At 37.5% G+C, this 22,129-nt stretch overlaps 1 protein-coding gene across 2 annotated transcripts in view; it reads right to left on the reverse strand.

The window, feature by feature from the left end:
- Positions 1–5,143: 5,143 nt before the first annotated feature.
- Positions 5,144–22,129, reverse strand: part of RADX (RPA1 related single stranded DNA binding protein, X-linked) — a 67,610-nt gene continuing 50,624 nt past the window's right edge. For both annotated transcript variants that reach the window (XM_059051362.2, XM_067024020.1), the window contains 3 exons: positions 21,654–21,944; positions 13,713–13,880; positions 5,144–6,442 (listed from right to left, as the gene is read on the reverse strand). In XM_059051362.2, coding sequence (XP_058907345.1) covers positions 6,312–6,442; positions 13,713–13,880; positions 21,654–21,944 — 590 coding nt within the window. In that variant the 3' untranslated portion in view covers positions 5,144–6,311. The remainder of the gene's footprint in view (positions 6,443–13,712; positions 13,881–21,653; positions 21,945–22,129) is intronic.

Below are 22,129 nucleotides of genomic sequence, written 5' to 3' on the forward strand. Positions count from 1 at the left end.
CAAGTGCTGACACTGCAACGGCTAGTGTTATATCCTCAGGAAAATAATAACCTCTCCTGGACATTTTCTTCTTTTACACAATGAAAGAGGTTGGCTTAAAATTTATCAAGTCTTTTCCAGATCTGCCATGCTAGAACTCTATGAAAATGAAAGTTGTTTCAAAACTATCAATTTTTAATTTTTCCTTATCAGAACAATGGAAGAGGAAGCTGCATCGAGAGCAGATGAAACTATAGCACCTAGATAGGAGGTAAGTTCAAAGTACTGGGTGAAGCTTGATCTCTAATAAAACTAACAATTGCTTGAAACAGGACTATATACCAGTGGTTTTCAAACTTGTCTGCACATTAGAATCATCTGGGGGAGATGTTGACTCTCTTGACGCCCAGGCTACACTCCAATCAGAAACCTGGGGTGGGGGTGGCACGTAGGCAAAGTAATTATTAAAAATTTATTTATTTAGGGCTTCCCTGGTGGCGCAGTGGTTGAGAATCCGCCTGCCGATGCAGGAGACACGGGTTCGTGCCCTGGTCCGGGAAGATCCCACATGCCGCGGAGCAACTGAGCCCGTGAGCCATGGCCGCTGGGCCTGCGTGTCCGGAGCCTGTGCTCCGCAACGGGAGAGGCCACAACAGTGAGAGGCCCGCATACCGCAAAAAAAAAAAAAAAAAAAAAAAAAAAAAAAAAAAAAAAAAAAAATTTATTTATTTATTTATTTATTTAATTTATTTTTGGCTGTGTTGGGTCTTCGTTGCTGCGCGTGGGCTTTCTGTTTTTAGTTGTGGTGAGCGGGGTCTACTCTTCATTGCCGTGCCCGGGCCTCTCATTGCAGTGGCCTCTCTTGTCACGGAGCACCAGCTCTAGGTGCACGGGCTCTAGAGCGCAGGCTCAGTAGTTGTGGTGTATGGGCCTAGCGGCTCTGCAGCGTGTGGGGTCTTCCTGAACCAGGGCTCAAACCCGTGTCCCCTGCATTGGCAGGCGGATTCCTAACCACTGCACCACCAGGGAAGCCCAGGCATAGTACTTTTTAAAACTCCCCAGGTGATACCAATATGAAGCCACGTTTGAGAACCACTGCTGTGTTTCAAACATTTAATACTACTGGACTTTTTCAACTACTTGTACCTTAGTAAATATTAAGTATCTTAGCAAAGGTACACATTATTAATTAAGGCATAGAGAAGTGAATCACATCTCTTAAGCAAGGAACATTTCAATTTTTTCCATATGATTGAATAACAGCTATGGTAAACCTACCATTTAAAGATGATGAGGACTTCCCTGGTGGCGCAGTGGTTAAGAATCCGCCTGACAATGCAGGGGACATGAGTTTGAGCCCTGGTCTGGGAAGATCCCACGTGCCACGGAGCGACTAAACCCGGCACCACAACTACTGAGCCTGTGCTCTAGAGCCCGCGAGCCAAAACTACTGAGCCTGCGCTCTAGAGCCCGCATGCCATAATTACTGAAGCCCACGTGCCTAGAGACCGTGCTCTGCAACAAGAGAAGCCACCACAATAAGAAGCCCGCACACCACAATGAAGAGTAGCCCCCGCTCGCCACAACTAGAGAAAGCGCGTGCGTGCAGCAACGAAGACCCAACACAGCCAAAAATAAATAAATAAATATATTAAAAATAAATAAATAAAAAATAAAGATGAGGAAGTACAGGGCTGTGTTTCTAATAGAATACAGGTACCCCTTGATTATTCATAGCAAACTTCCAATTCTGCCTTGGGTGACTCTGACTTGGTGTATGTTCAAAAGAAATTAATTTAAATATTAGCCCAAGCCAAATTAAAAAAAAATAGTCACAAGGCCATATCCAGCTACAAAGGAAGCAAGGAAAAGTATTCTTTATTCTAGGTAGTCATGTGCTTAGCTAAACATGGAGAGAACTATTACTATAGAATAGGTATTAGGGTACAGCTAGCAGTCTCTGCTAACCTTCTTATAATCCAGTCTCCTTCCAGGAGGCAGTGACCACTCTAAAACATGAATCGAATCAAGGCATATCACTGGCCACAAACCACTTAGTGGCTTCCTAATGCTCTGAAGATACATACTAAAATCCTTACCATGGACTATAATGCTCTGTGTAATTTGCAAGAGCCTTTGTCTGTCTGTTTGTCTTGTCTTGTATCCTATTTTCCGCACTCCAGCCATGTCAGTTCTCATACAAGTTCTCAACCACACCTTGTGCTGCAAGGCCTTTTCACCTCAAGTTCACTTCCTCAGGAAAAACTTTCCCAATGTCCCCCCACCCCCGCCAGCTTCCTTTGTGAAATTTATCTTATTTATTTGTGCAATTATTTGAATGTCTTTCTCCTCCACAACACTGTAAGCTTTATGACAGTAGGGGCCATGTCTGTTTTTGCTTGTATTGTATTGTGTTCCTAGTGCAAACCCAGTGCTTGCCATAGAGTGGGCATTCAAATACCTTGGGTATATGCTGCAATAACTGGGCTCATTATTTTATGAGACCCAGGATTTAGAGAAGTTTATCTCACAGTAATGTACTAGCTGAAAATTTATTATTATTCAAACGTTTTACTTTGTGCTCAAATTAGAGTTTAAAGAAACAGACATTGGAGTTATAAGCCCAACCTTAAGATTTAATTGCCTTAACAATTTTACATTAAATCATTTAGTCTTTTTCTGTTTCAGTTTCCTATCTACAAAGCAGATATTAAAAACCTTGTTAGGGGTAACTCCTAGATCTTAAGCGACTAGAAGTCACATGCAATAATCTCAGAATAGCATCAGAAGTACTCAAATTTTAAAAAAAAGGTTACTTGATTTTCAATGAAAATGTGCATATGATTAAAAACAGCTAAAATATTTCAGATTTCTGTTTTGAAAAAAATACATATATGTATCAATCACTGAAAAGGCAACAAATTGGGAAGAACATTAGCAATAAAAATAACTGGGATTTAAATATTTCAATTTTTTTGTTATAATGAGCTGCTATAATTGATAATGGTCTAATCATAACTTTAAAATGTTCTTCATAGAAAACCACATTTTCCTGACACACATGATAATAACACAAAGACATTTTTACTGTTCTAATAACTATATTAACATACCAAAAGAATCATACAACTGGATGGGACCATTATTTTGCAAATTTTACAAATAAGAAAACTAGGGGCTTCCCTGGTGGCACAGTGGTTGAGAGTCCGCCTGCCGATGCAGGGGACACGGGTTCGTGCCCCGGTCCGGGAGGATCCCACGTGCTGCGGAGCGGCTGGGCTCGTGAGCCGTGGCCGCTGGGCCTGCGCGTCCGGAGCCTGTGCTCCACAACGGGAGAGGCCACAACAGTGAGAGGCCCGCGTACCCGAAAAAAAAAAAAAAAAAAAAAAAAAAAAAAAAAAAAAAAAAAAAAAAAGAAAACTAGGGCCAAGCAGTTTAAGTGGATTTCCTTAAAGTTCCACAGGGATTTAGGGACAGACCTGTGGCTAGCTTTAAATCTGTTTTTTCAAAATCTACTTTTTATTTCTTTAGTATAAAGGAAAGCAAAAACTTAGGGCTAGAAGGGGTATCAACATAACAATGTAAGAATGAGGGATAATATTTAGTGGGTGGTGTGACCTAGACCAAGAGATAAGTTTTTATCTAATGTTTCCATTTTGGAGATGTGACACTAATGTAATATGACTTGACTCAAATATAATCTCAATTAACTGAAATCTTCAGATAATCTCCAAATCTAGTTTTACGTATTCATTTTAACCCTTTTCCCTAAAACTTCCTTACTAAAAACAACTGATTACTGAAATAAGCTGTACTGAGTAATACATATTTCACCTCCCATCAATTTACCTGCAAATTCATGGGTAGCAATGCTTAAAAAAAAAGGAACTGTACCTGAAAAGGTAACTAGTAAAATAGCAACCAGCTCAATTATAAACCATATAAATGACTTCAGAATAATAGAATTGGTTATAATCTATAGTCCATGTTGGCAGAAGGTATCTAGCTAAAAACATCAAATATTATTAGTGTCACCAAATAAAGGTTTTAAATTTTTTAAAAGTCCTTGTCTTAATATGAATAAAATTAATGCAGGATAATTCCAACAAAGAAATAAAAGTGGCAGGATAAACATGTACTCAGATTCTTCTTTTAATAGTTTATCAAAGGATTTCAATGTGTAGATCTCATGTACCATCTAAAATTAGAAACTTCAGTGAAAGATTGTGGTCTTGTGGTAGACTATGTAATATTTCATAATTTACTAACTGATTTGTTAATATAAAAGTGACACCACAGTAGTATATTTGTGTTGCTTTGGAAAGAATCAACACATATTGTCACTTGAAGATAAGGTCTTCTGATGTAGTTTGCTATTTTTCTTAGGAAACTGCCACACTAGCTATCCAATTTTGCCATAAACTGGAAATGTGGACACAGATGTTTAACTCCAAATTTGGATAGAAACATTACTATAATATAAAACAAATTGTCATGGAAGTTGTTTTTAAAGATCCTAAATCTTTTTAAAACATTAATTAATTAATTAATTTATTTATTTTTGGCTGCATTGGGTCTTCGTTGCTGTGCACAGGCTTTCTCTAGTTGTGGCGAGCAGAGGCTACTCTTTGTTGCAGTGTACAGGCTTCTCATTGTGGTGGATTCTCTTGTTGTGGAGCACGGGCTCTAGGCGCCCAGGCTTCAGTAGTTGTGGCACACGGGCTTAGTTGCTCTGTGGCATGTGGGATCTTCCCGGGGCAGGGCTTGAACCCATGTCTCCTGCATTGGCAGGCAGATTCTTAACCACTGCGCCACCAGGGAAGCCCAAGATCCTAAATCTTAATAATGAGTTCATATTTCTCATTCAATATAAGAACAGAAATTACACCTGTTAAAGTGTGTAGTTTTGCAATCTCGGCCTGAGGTTTTTTAGTCAATAGCCATTTAAGTATTAAATTTTTCCCTTCTCCCAATTTTATGAGGCACTAAAACTGAATTGCCTGTTAAAGTTTATAATAGCTTAATACGAAAGCCCAGATTCTGTTTGGTAAACAACAGTTTTCAACCCATATGGAAGAATCATATTGGCTCATTTAGCAAGCACGTGTAGGTCTAACATAGGCCAAAAATATGAAGGAAAAACATCAAATACATTCAAAATGATAGGTTTTAACCTCTTTAATAATACACTCAAAATTTTAACATGAGAAGGATTCCCTATTTTAATTAATGTTTAAACACAATTTTAAAGAACAAAAGATTGAACACATTTATGAAAAACCAGTAGCATCTGTCTTTAGGTTCATGATGCCCAACACATTTAAAATGTATAGCATATGAAATTACAGAACCACAGGGCTATTAGGAAGCCTACAAGTTCATAGCTTAACTACAATCGAATTCATCTTGAAACAGTACTTTTTAACTCAAGTGATGGTCATTTTGGCTCATCTAACCAACCATGTAGATGTCAATCACAGAATCTTGCACATGTGGAATGGCCATTTACAGTTAAAATGAAGTATGATAGACAACCAGAATAAAATCAATTCCCTTAGCTACTCTTTTATACTTTCAATATGAGCACTTAAAATGATAATTTGAGATAAATTTTCACTATTTAAACTCACATTACATGTACCAAAATTACAAATGAACATAGCAAGAATACAGATATACTGTAGCCTCTGTCTTTAAGACCACACACTGGTCAAAACATTTAGAAATTCAGAGGATATGAAGTCACATTAGGGAGTAGAAAACCTTAAAACAATTTAATTTAGCATGCTCTTTGTACAGCTGACCAAACTAAAGACCAAGGCAAATGGAACATAACAATCCACGTGTGCTTTTGAAAATGACAGAAACTACCTTGGTTTTGAGAAATTCAGGTTGACCACTTTAGGAGAATTTAATCCTCAAATCAGCAATTCAAAATTCCCCATTACAGCCGAATAAAAATGGAAGGATGTTAAATGTCCATGAAAAGTTATTCTTAAGTTGGGATGCCTTATGCTGAGGCTTTAGAATAAAAGTATACTTCACAAATAGAACAGTGAACACAAATTATTATAAGTCCAGATAGCAATCATATAGAAAGAAGTAAGATTAACTTTCTTGATACACACAAATTGTTTCAATGAACTTTCCAAAGAATGAATTTAAAATGAAGTGTGTTAGCTCCAAATACAAGATGTACATAAAACCACTTAACTTTAGAGTGTATGTAATATTCTTTCTGAGAAACAGTTACTGAAATTACCAACAAAATGACAGAATATCTTTAAAGCAATGCCCTCTTTATAACCTTTAATAATTTCATTTGCCAATTTTTAAGAAGTTTTATCTGGTCTATAAATTTTGTGCAAATAGACTTCTGTTTTACCATTACCTAAATTACAGATATCCAAGATACCAACGATATGCACTTTATCCAGTTCAGCTGCTGCTTTTATAATATCACCTAAAAGTAAAAAGCAGATGGTAAGTATTGTAAAATAGTTAAATATTTACTTGGATTTAGTATCACATAAGCTGATTTTTTTCTTATAATTAACAGTGTCTCTCATCTTCTCCCTCTTCCCTCCAATTCATCACACACATTCATCGAAGTTATAATATAGTAATTTCTGCCAATAACAGCGAATACATCAAACAGATGCTACCAAAAATGTCAAGATACAGGCTGGTATGCCAAAGCCTTATTTATTTGTTTGTTTATTTATTTAGTGGAGCAAAGTAAATCTACATATTTTCAAGGTTATTTAGGTGCCAGGTAAACAACTTCTTACTACCCTTCAAGGAAATATAAAGATAAATTTTTCTAGTTTGAAATTCAATCATCAATTATTTGCAAAATTTACAAGACATAAAGCAAAATAAAAAAGAAGCTTCTTCTAAAGTATGTTTCCTTTTAAGTGGCTTTATTAACTAACACTTAGCTTTGGATATTCTTAAGAAGCTTTATCAAGAATGGATCGGGTGAGTGACATTGATGAAAATGGCAGAGTACGGAATTTCAGGGCTCTGCTCCTCCACTAAAGCAACTTATAAGCTGGCAAAAAACTCTCAGATCAACTTTCCCAGAACTCTGGAATCTAGACAAAAACTTAACAACCTGGTGAAAGATTAATAAAGAAAGAAGCTGCTGCACTGTGGTAAGAGTGTGCTGTGGTGTTTTAAATTGCCCGCCTACTCCCCAGATCAGTAGCAGCCATGAAGATGGCAGCTCGTACTCTTGGTGCAGGTTGGTAGCACCAGAGGGAGTTACGCAGACCTTATTCTCAAAGATGTGGTTGTGTATTTTGACCTGTCAGGCAGTTCCCTCAAGGTCAGATGCAAGAGCTTGCTTGTGTTTCACCCAATTTGGAGCATCCCATGACTAGGGTAGCTTTCCCAATGACTTTTGTTGAAAGCATATAAAGGCAAAAGCATGTGTCAGAGCAGATAGGGCAGGGTATAAAGTTGGGACAAGCAATAGACAGACCAAAAAGCCTGGGGAGGAAGGGGCTGGGAAAAGAGGAAAAGAGATATGTGGGGGAATATGGGCTTTTAAGAGCTCCTGTGTATTCCAAGGAATCAAGAAGGCCACATGTATGCCCAGTACTGGATGCATGTTCAGAAAAGGCCTGAGAAAACTCTCATTGTTCACCTCTGGCTGACCATCAGTCTCTGTAGAGCAGGAAGTGAGAGCTAAGACAGAGTCATAAACATCTTGGCTAAGCGCTGAAGGTGTGCCACAACACAGAGCCAATCTGCAAAAAGTGAGAAAGTAATGCTTTTCTTTTCTTCTTCTTCTTGGCTAAAATGGTATTTAAGGAATCTTTCAAAACACTAACTGACCACTACCAAGCTACTGTATCACAGACTCCAGTGGTTACACATGACAAAGATCTCATTTTAAACATGAGAAAACTAAAACATTTAGAGGTTAAGTAACTTAAGCAAAGTCACAGGGTGATTCTAATCCAGACAGTCTGGCATCAAGGCATGGGATCTTAAATTTTTGTGCTAGAGCTACATCTCTACAAAATTGTGACCAAGTGCCAGTAGTTGATCTAGATTTTGTGGGGCTTGAAAGGTATACTATTTGGGGGCCCTCTTTATGAAAGAGAAAACAAAATACAACAACACACACACATACACACACACAAAAAAAACCCAGAAGGGCTGTGAAAGGGATTTACACAAGTGAGAGCTCCTCAAGCTTAGGCTTCATTAGCTGCACAGGAGAGCCACATCTGCTAGGCATGTCACAAAATCTGATGAATGATTTAAAATTGTGCAAGTTCACTAAAGTACAATGAATATAATAACAACTGCTGGTACTATATAATTTTCTTCTTCTTTGAGTGGGATGGACTTTAATCCAGATGCTTTGGAAAGATTTCAAGATCTTCAGATTTGATGCTAACAGCAGAAACCCAAACCTTAATAATTCTAATTGTCATCATATTATTCTACAAATAATGACTTATGTAGTACCTGCAAGATAATGTATAAGTAAGCCTTCTGTTTAGGTAACTCTGCCTACTTGTGTAAATGACAACCTCTCTGTACCTCAAGCTGCTCATCTAGTATCTATATCATAGGCTGTTGTGAGGATTAAATGTATGTTAAAGCATTTAGAATGGTAGCTGACACATAGTAAGCACTTAATTAAATGCCAGCAACCATCATTTTCTACTTAAGAAAACCTAGTATTAAATTACAATGTTATTATTTACATTACAAAGGAATTGTTTTAAAAGGATTATAGATTTTACCTATAAAATGAGCTTCTCTACATGTCATTTAAAAATGTTGGAGGGGCTTCCCTGGTGGCGCAGTGGTCGAGAATCCGCCTGCCGATGCAGGGGACACGGGTTCGTGCCCCGGTCCAGGAAGATCCCACATGCCGCAGAGCGGCTGGGCCCATGAGCCATGGCCGCTGAGCCTGTGCGTCTGGAGCCTGCGCTCCGCAATGGGAGAGGCCACAACAGTGAGAGGCCCGTGTACCACAAAAAAAAAAAATAAATAAAAAAATAAAATTTTGGAATTACTAAAATTGTACATTTTTAGGAACGTCACATATGCAGAAGGTGAGTGTGACAAAGGCAATGCTGTGTGTTTGCCACTCCATTTCTTCTTCATGGTCACATGGGAGACAAAGTGTCCTGGCCTCCCTTGTAGTTAGCTTGGGATCATGTAAATAAGTTCTGGCAAATGAGAATGTGAGCGGAAATGATGTGGCAGTTTGGGTCCAACAAAATTAAAAGTCAGTGTCTCCTTCATCTCTTTTTTCCTCTGCCTAGACAACCCTAGAAGCCATTTGTTCCTGTTGGAGGTGCAACAGGATGGAAGCATGCTGGATTCCTGAATCACTGCTGGGGAGAAAGCTAATAACTGATTGCATCAGACTTGACTTGAGCAAGAAATAAATTTTTACTGTCTTAAGTCACTGAGACTTTGGAATTGGTTTGTACTGCAGCACAGTCTAACCTATCTTGTAATATAGTGTGGTATTCCTGCCTCTGAAAATAATATCGGAAACCCTGATTATCTAGAGAATAATAAAATTATTTCTTACATGTGTTAAAACCTTTCCATATCATGTTATGCTTCTGAAATGTTTATCAATGGAAACAATGCTTTCAAAGAGGTGGGATATATATATGTGTGTATATGTACATATATATATATATATATATATCTCCTTGTACTTCATAGTTAAATATAATACCAATTACAACACCATAACAGTAAGTATTATTCAATAAATGATTTGGGAACTATGGCTAATCCCTTGGAAAAACATTAAGCTGGATCGTTATCTCATTCTCTATACCAAAATAAAATTCCAAATGGATTAAAATTTTAAATTATAAAAATGAAGCCATATTATCAAAAGCAAAAAAAAAACCCAAACAACCCAATTCAAAAATGGGCAAAGGACTTAAATTGACATTTCTCCAAAGAAGATATGCAAAATAGCCAACAAGCTCATGAAAAGATGCTCAATATCATTTGTAATTAGGAAAATGCAAATCAGAACCACAATGAGATACTGCTTTAGGATGGCTGTTATCAACAAAGAAACAAACAGAAAATAACGTGTTGGCAAGGATATGGAGAAATTGGGATCCTCATGCATTGCTGGCGAAAATGTAAAATGATGCAGCTGCTGTGGAAAATGGTTTGGTTGTTCCTCAAAAAGTTAAATATAGAACTACCATATGACTAGCAATTCCACTCCTAGGGATATTCTTAAAACAACTGAAAGCAGGGACTTCTTAAACAGGTACTTGAATACCAATATTCACAGCAGAACTATTCATAACAGCCAAGAAATGGAAACAACCCAAATGTCCATCAACAGATGAATGGATAAACAAAATGTGGTACATACATTCAACAGAATATTATTCAGTCATAAAAAGAAATGAAATTCTGATATATATTACAACATGGATGGATCTTGAGGATATTATACTAAGTGAATAAGCCAGACACAAAAGGACAAAACTGCATTACTTCACTTATATGAGATACCTAGAATAGGCAAATTCATAGGGATGGAAAGTAAAATAAGAGGTTGCCAGGAACTAGGGAGAGGGGGGGATGGGGAGTTATTGTTTAACAGGTATAGAGTTTCTGTTTTCGGATGATGAAAATGTTCTGAAAATGGGTAACTATGATGGTTGCACAACATTGTAAATGTACTTAGTGTAAATGTACTGAATTGTACAATTAAAAATGGTTAAAGTGGTAAATTTTATGTTATGTATATTCTACCACAGTACAAATTATATATGAGTAAAAAGACAAAGCTATAAAAGTATCAGAAAAACACAGAGTGAATTAAAAAAAATCTTGGACTGAGTGATGCCTTTTTGAGTATGACATAAAACCAGCTGCCATAGAAATGAAAGATTGATATATTTGAGTACATAAAAATAAAATTACTTAAAATATCAAGATTCCCACTGAATAAATGTCAAACTGGTAAAAGTATTGTAACACACAATAAAGGGTAAATTTCTTCAATATGCAAAGAGAACTTATAAATTAATAAGAAAAAGAATGCTCATGGAAAAATGGAAAAAATAAAGCTAGCACAGAAAGTTCATAGAAAGAAAAAATATAAATGGCCAATAAACAGGAAGATATTCAAGCTTAGAATAATTAAGATATGCAAATGAAGATAATGATATAATACTTTTTTGCCTATCGTCTGCCAAAGATTAACAAGACTGATAACACCTAGTATTTCTAAGGATGTGAGTAAAGTGGCACTCTTTCTTTTGGTTAAAATGTAACTTGTTATAACCTTTTTGAAGGACATTTTGACAATATGTACCAAAATTTTAAATGCATATATCTTTTGAGTCAGTGACATCTAAAAATTTATCCTACAGATGTGTAAATGCACAAAGATTATATTATATACATACACACAGATAGATATACTCATTGCAGTACTGTTTGCTAATATCAAAAACATTTGGAAACAATCTATATGTCCATCAATAGGGGACTGATTAAGTAAATACAGGTATATCTACACAGTAGAATATTTAGTTACTAAAATGAAAAAGGTAGCTCTCTCTATACTAATATGAAAGTTATTCAAAACACAGTGTTAAAATGAAAAAGTAGGTTATGAGACCATGTTTACTATAATTCCATTTGTGTGTACTTAAGAGAGAGAGAGAGTGTATGTTTGTGTATGTGTGTGTGAGAGACAGAATGTAGTGTTATATGCAAAAATAATTTCTTAAGGTTTCAAAGAATACTGGTTACCTCCAGAGAGTGGGTGAGTGGGTTGGCAGAAGGGGATGGACCTTCAAAGGCAGGAAGGGGAACTTTCACTTTTACCCTTTGCCTTTTGGTATTGTTTGAAGTTTTAAATTGTGAACATGTATAGCTTTTATAATAAAAAAGAAACTGGTTCATTAAAATGTTTAAAAGATGATACCAATGTTATACTATAAGCCACTGCATTACATTATTCTGTATATTTTTATCTTTCAGTTTGTAATTATGGAGGGAATAGATATGTTTTGAATCAGACTGATCTGGGTTTAGATCCTAGCTGTTACCCATGTGGTGAGTCTCTCTGATTTTCAGTCTAATCATCTATAAATAGGGGATGATAATGTTTACCTTGAAAGTCTCTTGTTAGGATTAGTTGTAACTTATATAAAACGTCCAGGCACAATGCTTTGCACAGAGCTAAATGGACACTATCATTATGTCATGAAAAATACGGTATTCCATGTTCAAAATGAATCACCTTGCTTTTGATTACATCACTTTTCTCTTCTAGTGATTCTTGCCCTTCACGTCCCAAATACTAACTGCTTTGGCAGAATGGTACCAGGTATTTTCACTTGACCATGTTAGTGACTACTGGAAGTCTACCGGCACTAGCAACTAGTAGATACCTGAGGATTTTGCCTTGATTTTTTATATCAATAATAACATACACATATAGCAGAAGAAACGTGACAGAAGTGGATACTGCATGAAGCAAGAACACGAGTGCACAAATATTTAAAGTACATATTAGGGCCCTAATTATGAAATCTGGGTTACTGTAAGTCTAAGGAGCCGAAATGTAAGAAGTAATACTGCAAGTTAACTAATATACCATCTTTAAAATGGACTGTGGAAAAATAAAAAACCTCACCTCTTATAAAATTAGACACTCAAGTTCAGTTTACAGTAACCATTACTGCCAAAAGTTACTTCATCATCAGGTACACCTCATAAGACTTGTTTAAAAACAACACCCGCTCAAGGGTTTCATCAGCTTATAAAGACCCACCACAAAAATCCCAAGATAATAAAGGCTTTCTTTAAAGCTTTTTAAAATGTAATATTCTTTTTTTTTTTTTTTTTTTTTTTGTGGTACGTGGGCCTCTCACTGTTGTGGCCTCTCCCGTTGTGGAGCACAGGCTCCGGACGTGCAGGCTCAGTGGCCATGGCTCACGGGCCCAGCCACTCCACGGCATGTCGGATCTTCCCGGACTGGGGCATGAACCAGCGTCCCCTGCATCGGCAGGCAGACTCTCAACCACTGCACCACCAGGGAAGCTGGAAGTGTAATATTCTCATAAGCTCAATGAAAATGGCTAGAAACTTTACCACATGCTTAGGAAATAGAAATGACAACAGAAAGTGTATAGGATAATTATAATTGGACACATAATTTTATTGGTATATAGAAATGATTTAAAGTTCAGGATATTATGTAGCAGCCTAAACAATTAGTTGGTTGAAGGGTTTCACTACTGGGATTACATACACTCCTGGTATTCCTGAAGAAATTTATTGCATAGCACTTGAATAACTGAATATTTATAAGAGAAAACATTTGTACTGTACTATACTATGGAGGTATTGAGATTTCAGGCAATTATACGGTGAAAGGCCTGAATTAAAAGGAGAGAAGAGTAGAAGTTGCACTGCTCCATGTGCATACCACTTAGGTCTAATGAATACTTACATTAAAAATGTATTATAAGAGAACATTCTTAATGCCTGCCGGGAATAGGAACCATTAATCTATCCAATTTTATTTAAAAATATATTCTCATTTATAAGTCTTTGGGTATTTTTACCTAATAACTCTTTAAACTGTATCACATGTTAAGGCTAGAACTACTTATATAATAACATCTTTAGGTTAGGATGTTTGCAATATTAATTAATTTTATTTTCTGAGTGAAAAGATCCTGAGCTTGTCTTACCGGTAAGTGCTCTTGAACCTTGCAATCTGTCATTGCCAGTTGATTTCTGTGGAAACAGACAGCTGTAATTCATGCAGGTTAATAATGTGTCTATTTGAGATGTTCGGACATCTTCCGAAGAATATTCGGGGAGGAATGCAACAGTGATTGCTCTCTCATGATTCAGACCTGTTAAAGAAAAATCACACTTTATTAAAGTGCAATGGATTAGTACATGGTGCTAACGTGGCCAGATTTGCTGGTTTGATCCGCACATGTGCCAAATAGCTTCAAAGCTGTAAAAAAAAAAAAAACAACTTTCAAAACTAGGAACTAAGCCCTTTCCTGTGCAAACACTTATGAATACATGCTATTGGTTGAAAGAGGAGACACTTTGGAGCAATCTATCTCCACCGCTGGAAATAACAATCCCAAATATTTTAATATTGACAGAAGGCTTAAATTTCAATATCCAGAGGATAGCCTGGTCACATAAATGAAGACATGTAGGGTGTTTTCTTCATCATTCATGACAGATGCCATTACAGGATAGGAGAATTCAAAGGTAACTACTGGTTCACTTACTGCCATTTGGACTTAAGGATATAAGGCTCAAGCAAGGCCAGGGATGGTAGTAACAAGGTTCCATTTGTCCTCAAATATACAAGAAAAACTTTAATCACTCACCATTAGGGCTAGAAAAGGTTGCAGTATGGGGAAACAACCAACATGAATCCTGACCTGTGTTTGTTATCTCTTTATGTGGGTTAATGTCAACTAGGGTGGATAAAAAAAGACTTCCTAGAGGCAAGGGTTTCAGCTGGGTATTAAAGGATGAGTAACATTTAAATAGACAGAGAGAAGAGTATTTCAGGCAGAACAGGGAGAAGCCAAAAGTAAAGACCAGAGTTAAGGAGACCATCTTGGCTGGAGCAAGGGTAAACGCACAAAACACATCTTGAAAACTGAATTCCACCCAGTCACCTAAACCAGAAACCTAGAAGTTATCCTTAACTCCTCCCTTTCATTCTTCCCTGATATTTTAGTCAGCAAGTCCCGTAGATTCTATATCTCTCCTATTCAGCCCTATAGCAATGCTTAAGTATGGAGTAGGAGCAAATGATAAGTAAACAAGTCCTTCCAGTTAAGCTGTAAACTGATCCAGAAATGCAAGTCCATTCTTTGTTTTTTATGGGCAAATGACACTAAGTTCCATAGCTTTAACTTAAACAACTAAGGGCTACTTAAAGCTTTTTAAGGATTACTAAAATCTGGTATTCATAAACTAAAATAGTCATGCCATCTAGAATTTACTGTGGGTTCAAATTCAGTATTATAAGTATAGCTACCTCAGAACTTTTAGCAATGCTGCAAAACTCATGTCAATGTGCACATGATGGCATCCCATTTCCTTGATTCTAATACCAAATCTAACTCTAAGACATACCATCAATTTAGTAACAGGTTTTGTTTTTTGTTTGTTTGTTTTTTCTCTTTTTTTTTGTGGTACGTGGGCCTCTCACTGTTGTGGCCTCTCCTGTTACGGAGCACAGGCTCCGGACACGCAGGCTCAGCAGCCATGGCTCACAGGCCTAGCCGTTCCGTGGCATGTGGGATCCTCCCGGACTGGGGCATGAACCTGTGTCCCCTGCATCGGCAGGTGGACTCTCAACCACTGTGCCACCAGGGAAGCCCTAGTAACAGTTTTTTAATGAAAAAGGAAACACTGCATTAATGTACCCATTGACCGACCATAAGATGCATTCCAACTTGCAATTATAAAAAAAAGTATGCTTTAGAATTGAGAAAATATCAGAAGTTGGAAATCCTGATATTTTCAGGAAGATAGCTTCATTATCAGTGTGTCACTGATACTATTATGAGTTGCTTTCTAAATTACAGAATGCTGTGAGTTTAGCTTCAACATTATTGGTAAAATTCATCATGACTTGTTTGGTTAAAACCAGAGTTCAGAGTGCAAATGTATAAGTAAACACGCCTAGGGGCTCTGTACTTGATGTTCCTGTACATAGAATGTTCTTTCCCCAGATAAACACACGGCTTGCTCCTTCACCTCCATTAGGTGTCTGGTGAAATGTTATTTTCTCAGGGAGACCTCCCTTGACAACTTTATTTAAAATTTAGCCCATTCCTACAACAGCACTCTCCAATCCTTTTCTTCTAGCACTTATCATCATCTCATTTTACCATAGGCTCTGTTATCTGTTGCATTAACGCATGTAACCTCAGCCCCCAGAACAGTGCTGGGCATGCCTTAGGTGCTCAGCACATATTTGTTAAATTGAGCAAAAGAATGTATATGTGTGTATTTTTAACCTATAATTTTCAAATATTAGACTTTAGGACATTTGTGCATTGTGTTCAAGTATGAATTCATCTATATTCCCAATAGCAAAAGAGATGAACACAAACATCCTCCCCACAATGGACACGTACAATGCACTTCAATGGTGACTTACTGTTTATGTGTTACTTAGATAACTTACAACATACTATCTAGGTAAACGTGATAATATATGTGAACTATATTAAAAATTAGAGGCAGATATAAAATCAAACAAGCTCATATTCCTCTTTTGTAAAGTGTATTGTATACAATTTATATATCTTTCTCTCAAATTCTTTGCTGTCACTGAATTTCTTTTCCAATGAAAAGTGTGTGTGTTTGTGTGTGTGTGTTGCAGAGGAGGGCAATTTGTAATCCCAGCACCTAGCTAAGGGTATATACCATGTTTCATGGAATCTAAGATACCAATGATTTTGTGTGTGTGTGTCTGCTAGGCAGGCCTCTCACTGTTGTGGCTTCTCCCGTTGCGGAGCACAGGCTCTGGACGCGCAGGCCCAGCGGCCATGGCTCACGGGTCCAGCTGCTCCACGGCATGTGGGATCCTCCCGGACCGGGGCACAAACCCGTGTCCCCTGCATCGGCAGGCAGACTCTCAACCACTGTGCCACCAGGGAAGCCCGATACCATTGATTTTTAAGATGATCATTATTTTATATACCACTAAGAAAGAAAAATGCTGCCAACTAAACAAAGGCATGACATCGATTATAAGATCTGTATCAATTTTCAAATATGTTAAAATATGGGGAAAAAGTGTGTCTTACACTGATGAAATCTGATAGTAGCTACTTAAGATTTAAGGATTAAATTACTTTTATTATACATTGGAATCAGGGACAGAATTAAGGGGTGGCAACAGTAACCAGCTCTGGAACGAATATAATCCAGTGTGCTGCTCCATTCAAGATACAAGAATGGGAAGCATGCCAGTGGGATAGAATATCCTAAGGATATAGCCAGTTAGGGAACCAAGAATGAGGGAACCTAGTGCTACTCAGTTAATGGTTCAAGTAGTCTTCAGTACGGAAGGAGGCATAACTCAGGGGTACAAATAATTGGTCCTGAGCTTGTAGGCCAGTACCAAGGAGGGCAGGAATTATGTTGGCCTGCTTGGTTGCTTTAATAGGAGAAAAAAAATCAAGGTAAGTAAATCCTTATGATTTCCATGTAACTATAGCATATTACATTACTTTGATGTTACAATTAATGCTATTAAAATTTTTAAATTATAATTTAAATGCATTTTGCAGAAAAGGAAAAGAACTATATAAATTTTTTTTTTTTTTTTTTTTTTTTTTTTTTTGCGGTATGCGGGCCTCTCACTGCTGTGGCCTCTCCCGTTGCGGAGCACAGGCTCCGGACGCGCAGGCCCAGCGGCCATGGCTCACGGGCCTAGCCGCTCCGCGGCATGCGGGATCCTCCCGGACCAGGGCACGAACCCGTGTCTCCTGCATCGGCAGGCGGACTCTCAACCACTGCGCCACCAGGGAAGCCCCATATAAAATTTTTTTGACAAAAAATCTTTTGACAAAAAGTCTAGAAAATACTGTCTTGACAGCTCTCCTTAAATTATACCTATTGTTACTGGGGTTTGTATCTCTTGATTTCCAAGAGATAAACAGATGGCTTTCAGAGGTTTACTAAAGACTGGTTGAATATTTTCCTTATTGTCTAAGTCAAATGCAAATTGAAGAGGGAACTCTTAAGCTTTAACTGACTCATAGCATTTCATGGGTGACTAAATTAGTGTTGGCAGAGTCAATGAAATAATTCTTAAAATTGACCAATAGATTAAAAATTTTATACCTGGGCTAAAGGCATTGAAAATTTAGTCTGTTACTCCGTCCCAATATCTTCTCTTTGAAGTGTGTTATTACATAATAGGCAATGGGCTGAGATTTTAGCACTTATTAATACTATCTACTTATTTGAGTCAAGTGAGATGGCATAGCAAGAATTTTAACACGAGAATTGGTACTTCGGAGATGGGTTTCTGATATTGCCACAGTACCCAGTTGGTTGTTGGGAGCCATTAGAATCGTGGGAGGTATGATTACAAATTCCGTTCGATATTTTCAATAATGATTCACCCTAGACCAGTCAGAGCTAATGACGAAGTAACAGGGCTATGTTCTGAATAACCGTTCTGGCTCCCAGAATAAGACACTTCAAAATTACTGGGTCCTCCAAAGATCAGCAAGATACAGCAGAGGGACAATAAACCACTAGAAGGTAGTATCAGTGTAGGCTGGACAAACTTCATGTTGGAAGAACTTTAAAAATCATACAGACTTATCTGCCTTGATTGGTTTAATCAGTTTCATCTAAAAACAGGAATCTAGAAGAGGGGTCAGCAAACTATGAGTTGGTGGGGGGGAAGGGTCAAATATAGCATCTACCTGGTTTTGTACAACCCATGAGCTAGGAAACATTTTTTCATTTTAAATGGTTGAATCTAAAGAAGAATATTTTGTGATATGTGAAAATTACATGCAACTCAGATATAAGGGTCTAAAAATAAAGTTTTATTCAAACACAGCCATGAACATTCATTTACACACTGTCTATGGCTGCTTTCACACTAAAAGAGCAGAGCAATGAGACATCACCTCACACCTGTCAGGATGGCTATCATCAAAAAGAACACAAATAACAAATGTCGGCAAGAATGTGGAGAAAAGGGAACCCTTGCATACTGATGGTGGGAATGTAAATTGGTGCAGCCACTGTGGAAAACATTATGGCGGTTTCTCAAAAAAGTAAAAATAGAACTACCGGATGACCCAACAATTCTACTTCTGGGTATATATCCAAAAAAAACAAAAACACTAATTTGAAAAGATACATGCAGCCCAATGTTCACAGCAGCATTATTTATAATTGCCAAGATGTGGAAGCAACATAAGTGACCATCAACAGATAAATGGATAAAGAAGATGTGGTATACGTGTACAATGGGATAATACTCAGCCATAAAAAAGAATAAGATTTTGCCATTTGCAGCAACATAGATGGACTTGGAGGGCATTATGCTAAGTGAAATAAGTCAGATAGAGAAAGACAAATACTATATGATATCACTTACATGTGGAATCTAAAGAAATACAACAAACTAGTGAGTATAACAAAAAAGAAGCAGAATCAAAGATACAGAGAACAAGTTAGTTGTTATCAGGGGGGAGAGGGAAGGGGGAGGGACAGTATAGGGGTAGGGGATTAAGACATGATTTTTAATCATGGCCTGGCTTTTACCTAGCTAGGGGGTTATGACTAGAAGATATTCAGGCTTCTTCTACCTTTAAAATTAAGTACCTCATCAGGAACAATCCTTTTTCTCCCTTCCTGCCAGAAAGGTCACAGAAAATTACTACCGAATGGTAATAATTTGTTATTTACAGGCACCTAGTAATACCTATTTTTTCTGTATCCTTTTAAATGCTCTGTTTTGTTTTATCCATACATATTTTCACTGTCTTTTATCCCTGTAAATCCACTTATGTCCTTGAAAAATGGTAGGATATAAAACAGCCCACTTCTAACATGGATTACAGCTGGTTGGGCAGAATGACAAATTTGCCTTCTTTATATCTGATTCTTGCTTTTAGGTGATGCATAGTAAAGCTACACAGGTTCAACAATACTTATAAGACAGCTGAGATGTTTAGAGGATCAGTGACATGTTGAAAAGAAGAGAAGTATTCAATTTCTGTGATTCCAGATGAACTCGTGGTTTTCATGGTTACTTTTTGTGATGTATGAAAAATCTCCGCTATAATTTTTGTTTCCTAGATATAAAACTAAGATTGATAAGTTACCCAAAGATACCAAGCAATGCAGTCTAGGAAAAAGAAGCATTTGAAACTTAGGTCTGAGAAGGTCTAACAGAGTCAGTGGGAATTTATACTTTTCATAGATTATATACATATACACAATCACATGTATGTACATATTTATGTGTGAGGAGGTAGGGAAGAAGGAGTGGGAGAGAGTAAAGGGGAAACAGGAATCTTGGTAAAGGGCAAGGTAATTCACTTCAGTACTGTAGGTGTAAAACTCTATGAAATGCATCTTCTTTCAGGCATTTAATTAATTTACTAATGGCACTTCATCATTCTTTCATTTTAAGGTAACAAGATCTTCCTTTCAAGTACAAATAAAAAACTTAGAGAGTAGCTTTTTGGTTAAGCTTTTATTTTATAATTAATTTCTGTGTACATTTTTCATTCATGAGAAACCAACTTTAAAAATAAATGTAAGTTGGGCTTCCCTGGTGGTGCAATGATTGAGAATTTGCCTGCCAATGCAGAGGATATGGGCTCAAGCCCTGGTCTGGGAAGATCCCACATGCCGTGGAGCAACTAAGCCCGTGCACCACAACTACTGACCCTGAGCTCTAGAGCCCGTGAGCCACAACTACTGAGCCCATGGGCCACAACTACTGAAGCCCACGCACCTACAGCCCATGCTCCACAACGAGAGAAGCCACCGCAGTGAGAAGCCCGTGCACTGCAATGAAGAGTAGCCCCCACTCGTCTCAACTAGAGAAAGCCCGCGCACAGCAGTGAAGGCCCAACACAGCCAAAAATAAATAATTAAAATAAATAAATTTATTTTAAAAATTAAAAAGTAAAAAAAATAAATAAACGTAAATTGGGACTTCCCTGGTGGTGCAGTGGTTAAGAATCCGCCTGCCAATGCAGAGGACACGGGCTCAAGTCCTGGTCCGGGAAGATCCCACATGCCGCAGAGCAACTAAGCCTGTGCACCACAACTACTGAGCCTGCACTCTAGAGCCCGCGAGCCACAACTACTGAAGCCCGTGTGCCCTAGAGCCCGTGCTGCGCAACAAGAGAAGCCACTACAATGAGAAGCCTGCGCACTGCAGGGAAGAGTAGCCCCCGCTCGCCGCAATTAGAGAAAGCCCGCGTGCAGCAACAAAGACCCAACACAGCCAAAATTTAAAAAAAATTAAAAATTAAAATAAACATAAGTTTAAAAATGTGTTGACTTTAAATTTTTATAAGTTCTATAGCTACTTGTCAGTTTAGAACAACCTGAGAAAATCAGTTTATTGTCCCTTGTCAGACAAGATAGTTTTTTGAATAGTATCCTTCTGTTCAACCTGTTACTTGAGAATTTTATTTTCTTCACAGGCTAAACAGACGTGTCTGTTCATAGGATCTTCTCTCAATTAGTATGCCTTTCTCTTTAACCTACATTTTACCCTTCAGTGGTTCAGATGCACTGAGAAAGAGGTAGAGAATATGAGCAAGAAAGCGGTGGCTAAAGGAGAAGAGAATCAGTTTTAGAGGTAGTAGGAGAGTCAGGGCTAAGCAAAGTTCCCTTGGTTCCCATTCTTCTCTCCCCAGTACTTTCCAAAACTTGCCAATATTTAAAAGCCCACAATTAAAGCTTAATGTATTCCAGAATTAGTGCTCCATTCCTTTGGTTTGAGCCAAACAGGAATTCTCCTTGGGCTTAACTTTTTTGGTGGTGGGGAGGTAGAGCGCTTAATTTTTTAAAGCAAAATAGTATCATCTATATTTAAATTACATCAAATTAACATTATTTAAAGAGAAGAACAGGTGACTTACCTAAGATGGTTACTTCAAAATGTCCAAGGACTAGGGCACTCTTAAAATCATAAAGTTTTGGGGGCCTTCCTTCTTGTGGTATGTATTTTGCAGGCTGAGAATTATACTGCTGAGTAAGAAAATCTCTGTGTTCTAAAACAAATCTCCGTGGAATACTTTCAGGATAAACACAGCTGTATCGTAGGTGATCTATTAAGCCAAGCTTCTTCTCTCTCCACATCTGACTTTCCCATTTATCACTTATAGTTTTCCTGGCTTTCCCTATTCTACCAGTGCTTGTGCTTTCTCGACCTGTTAAAGAAGCGAGATGAACACAATTGAGACCTATAAACTAACCAAATTAGGTAAATCACTACAAAAAAAGCACAGATTAATGAGAAATAGCTTAATTAACTTTAAAAATCAACCACCTACAAAATGTAAACTGAATGTCCAAAAGGTAACTTATTAAAGTGAGGAAAGAACTAGAATTCACC

The sequence above is a fragment of the Kogia breviceps genome, chromosome X (genome assembly GCF_026419965.1).
Source record: "Kogia breviceps isolate mKogBre1 chromosome X, mKogBre1 haplotype 1, whole genome shotgun sequence".
Classification (NCBI taxonomy): Eukaryota; Metazoa; Chordata; class Mammalia; order Artiodactyla; family Physeteridae; genus Kogia; species Kogia breviceps.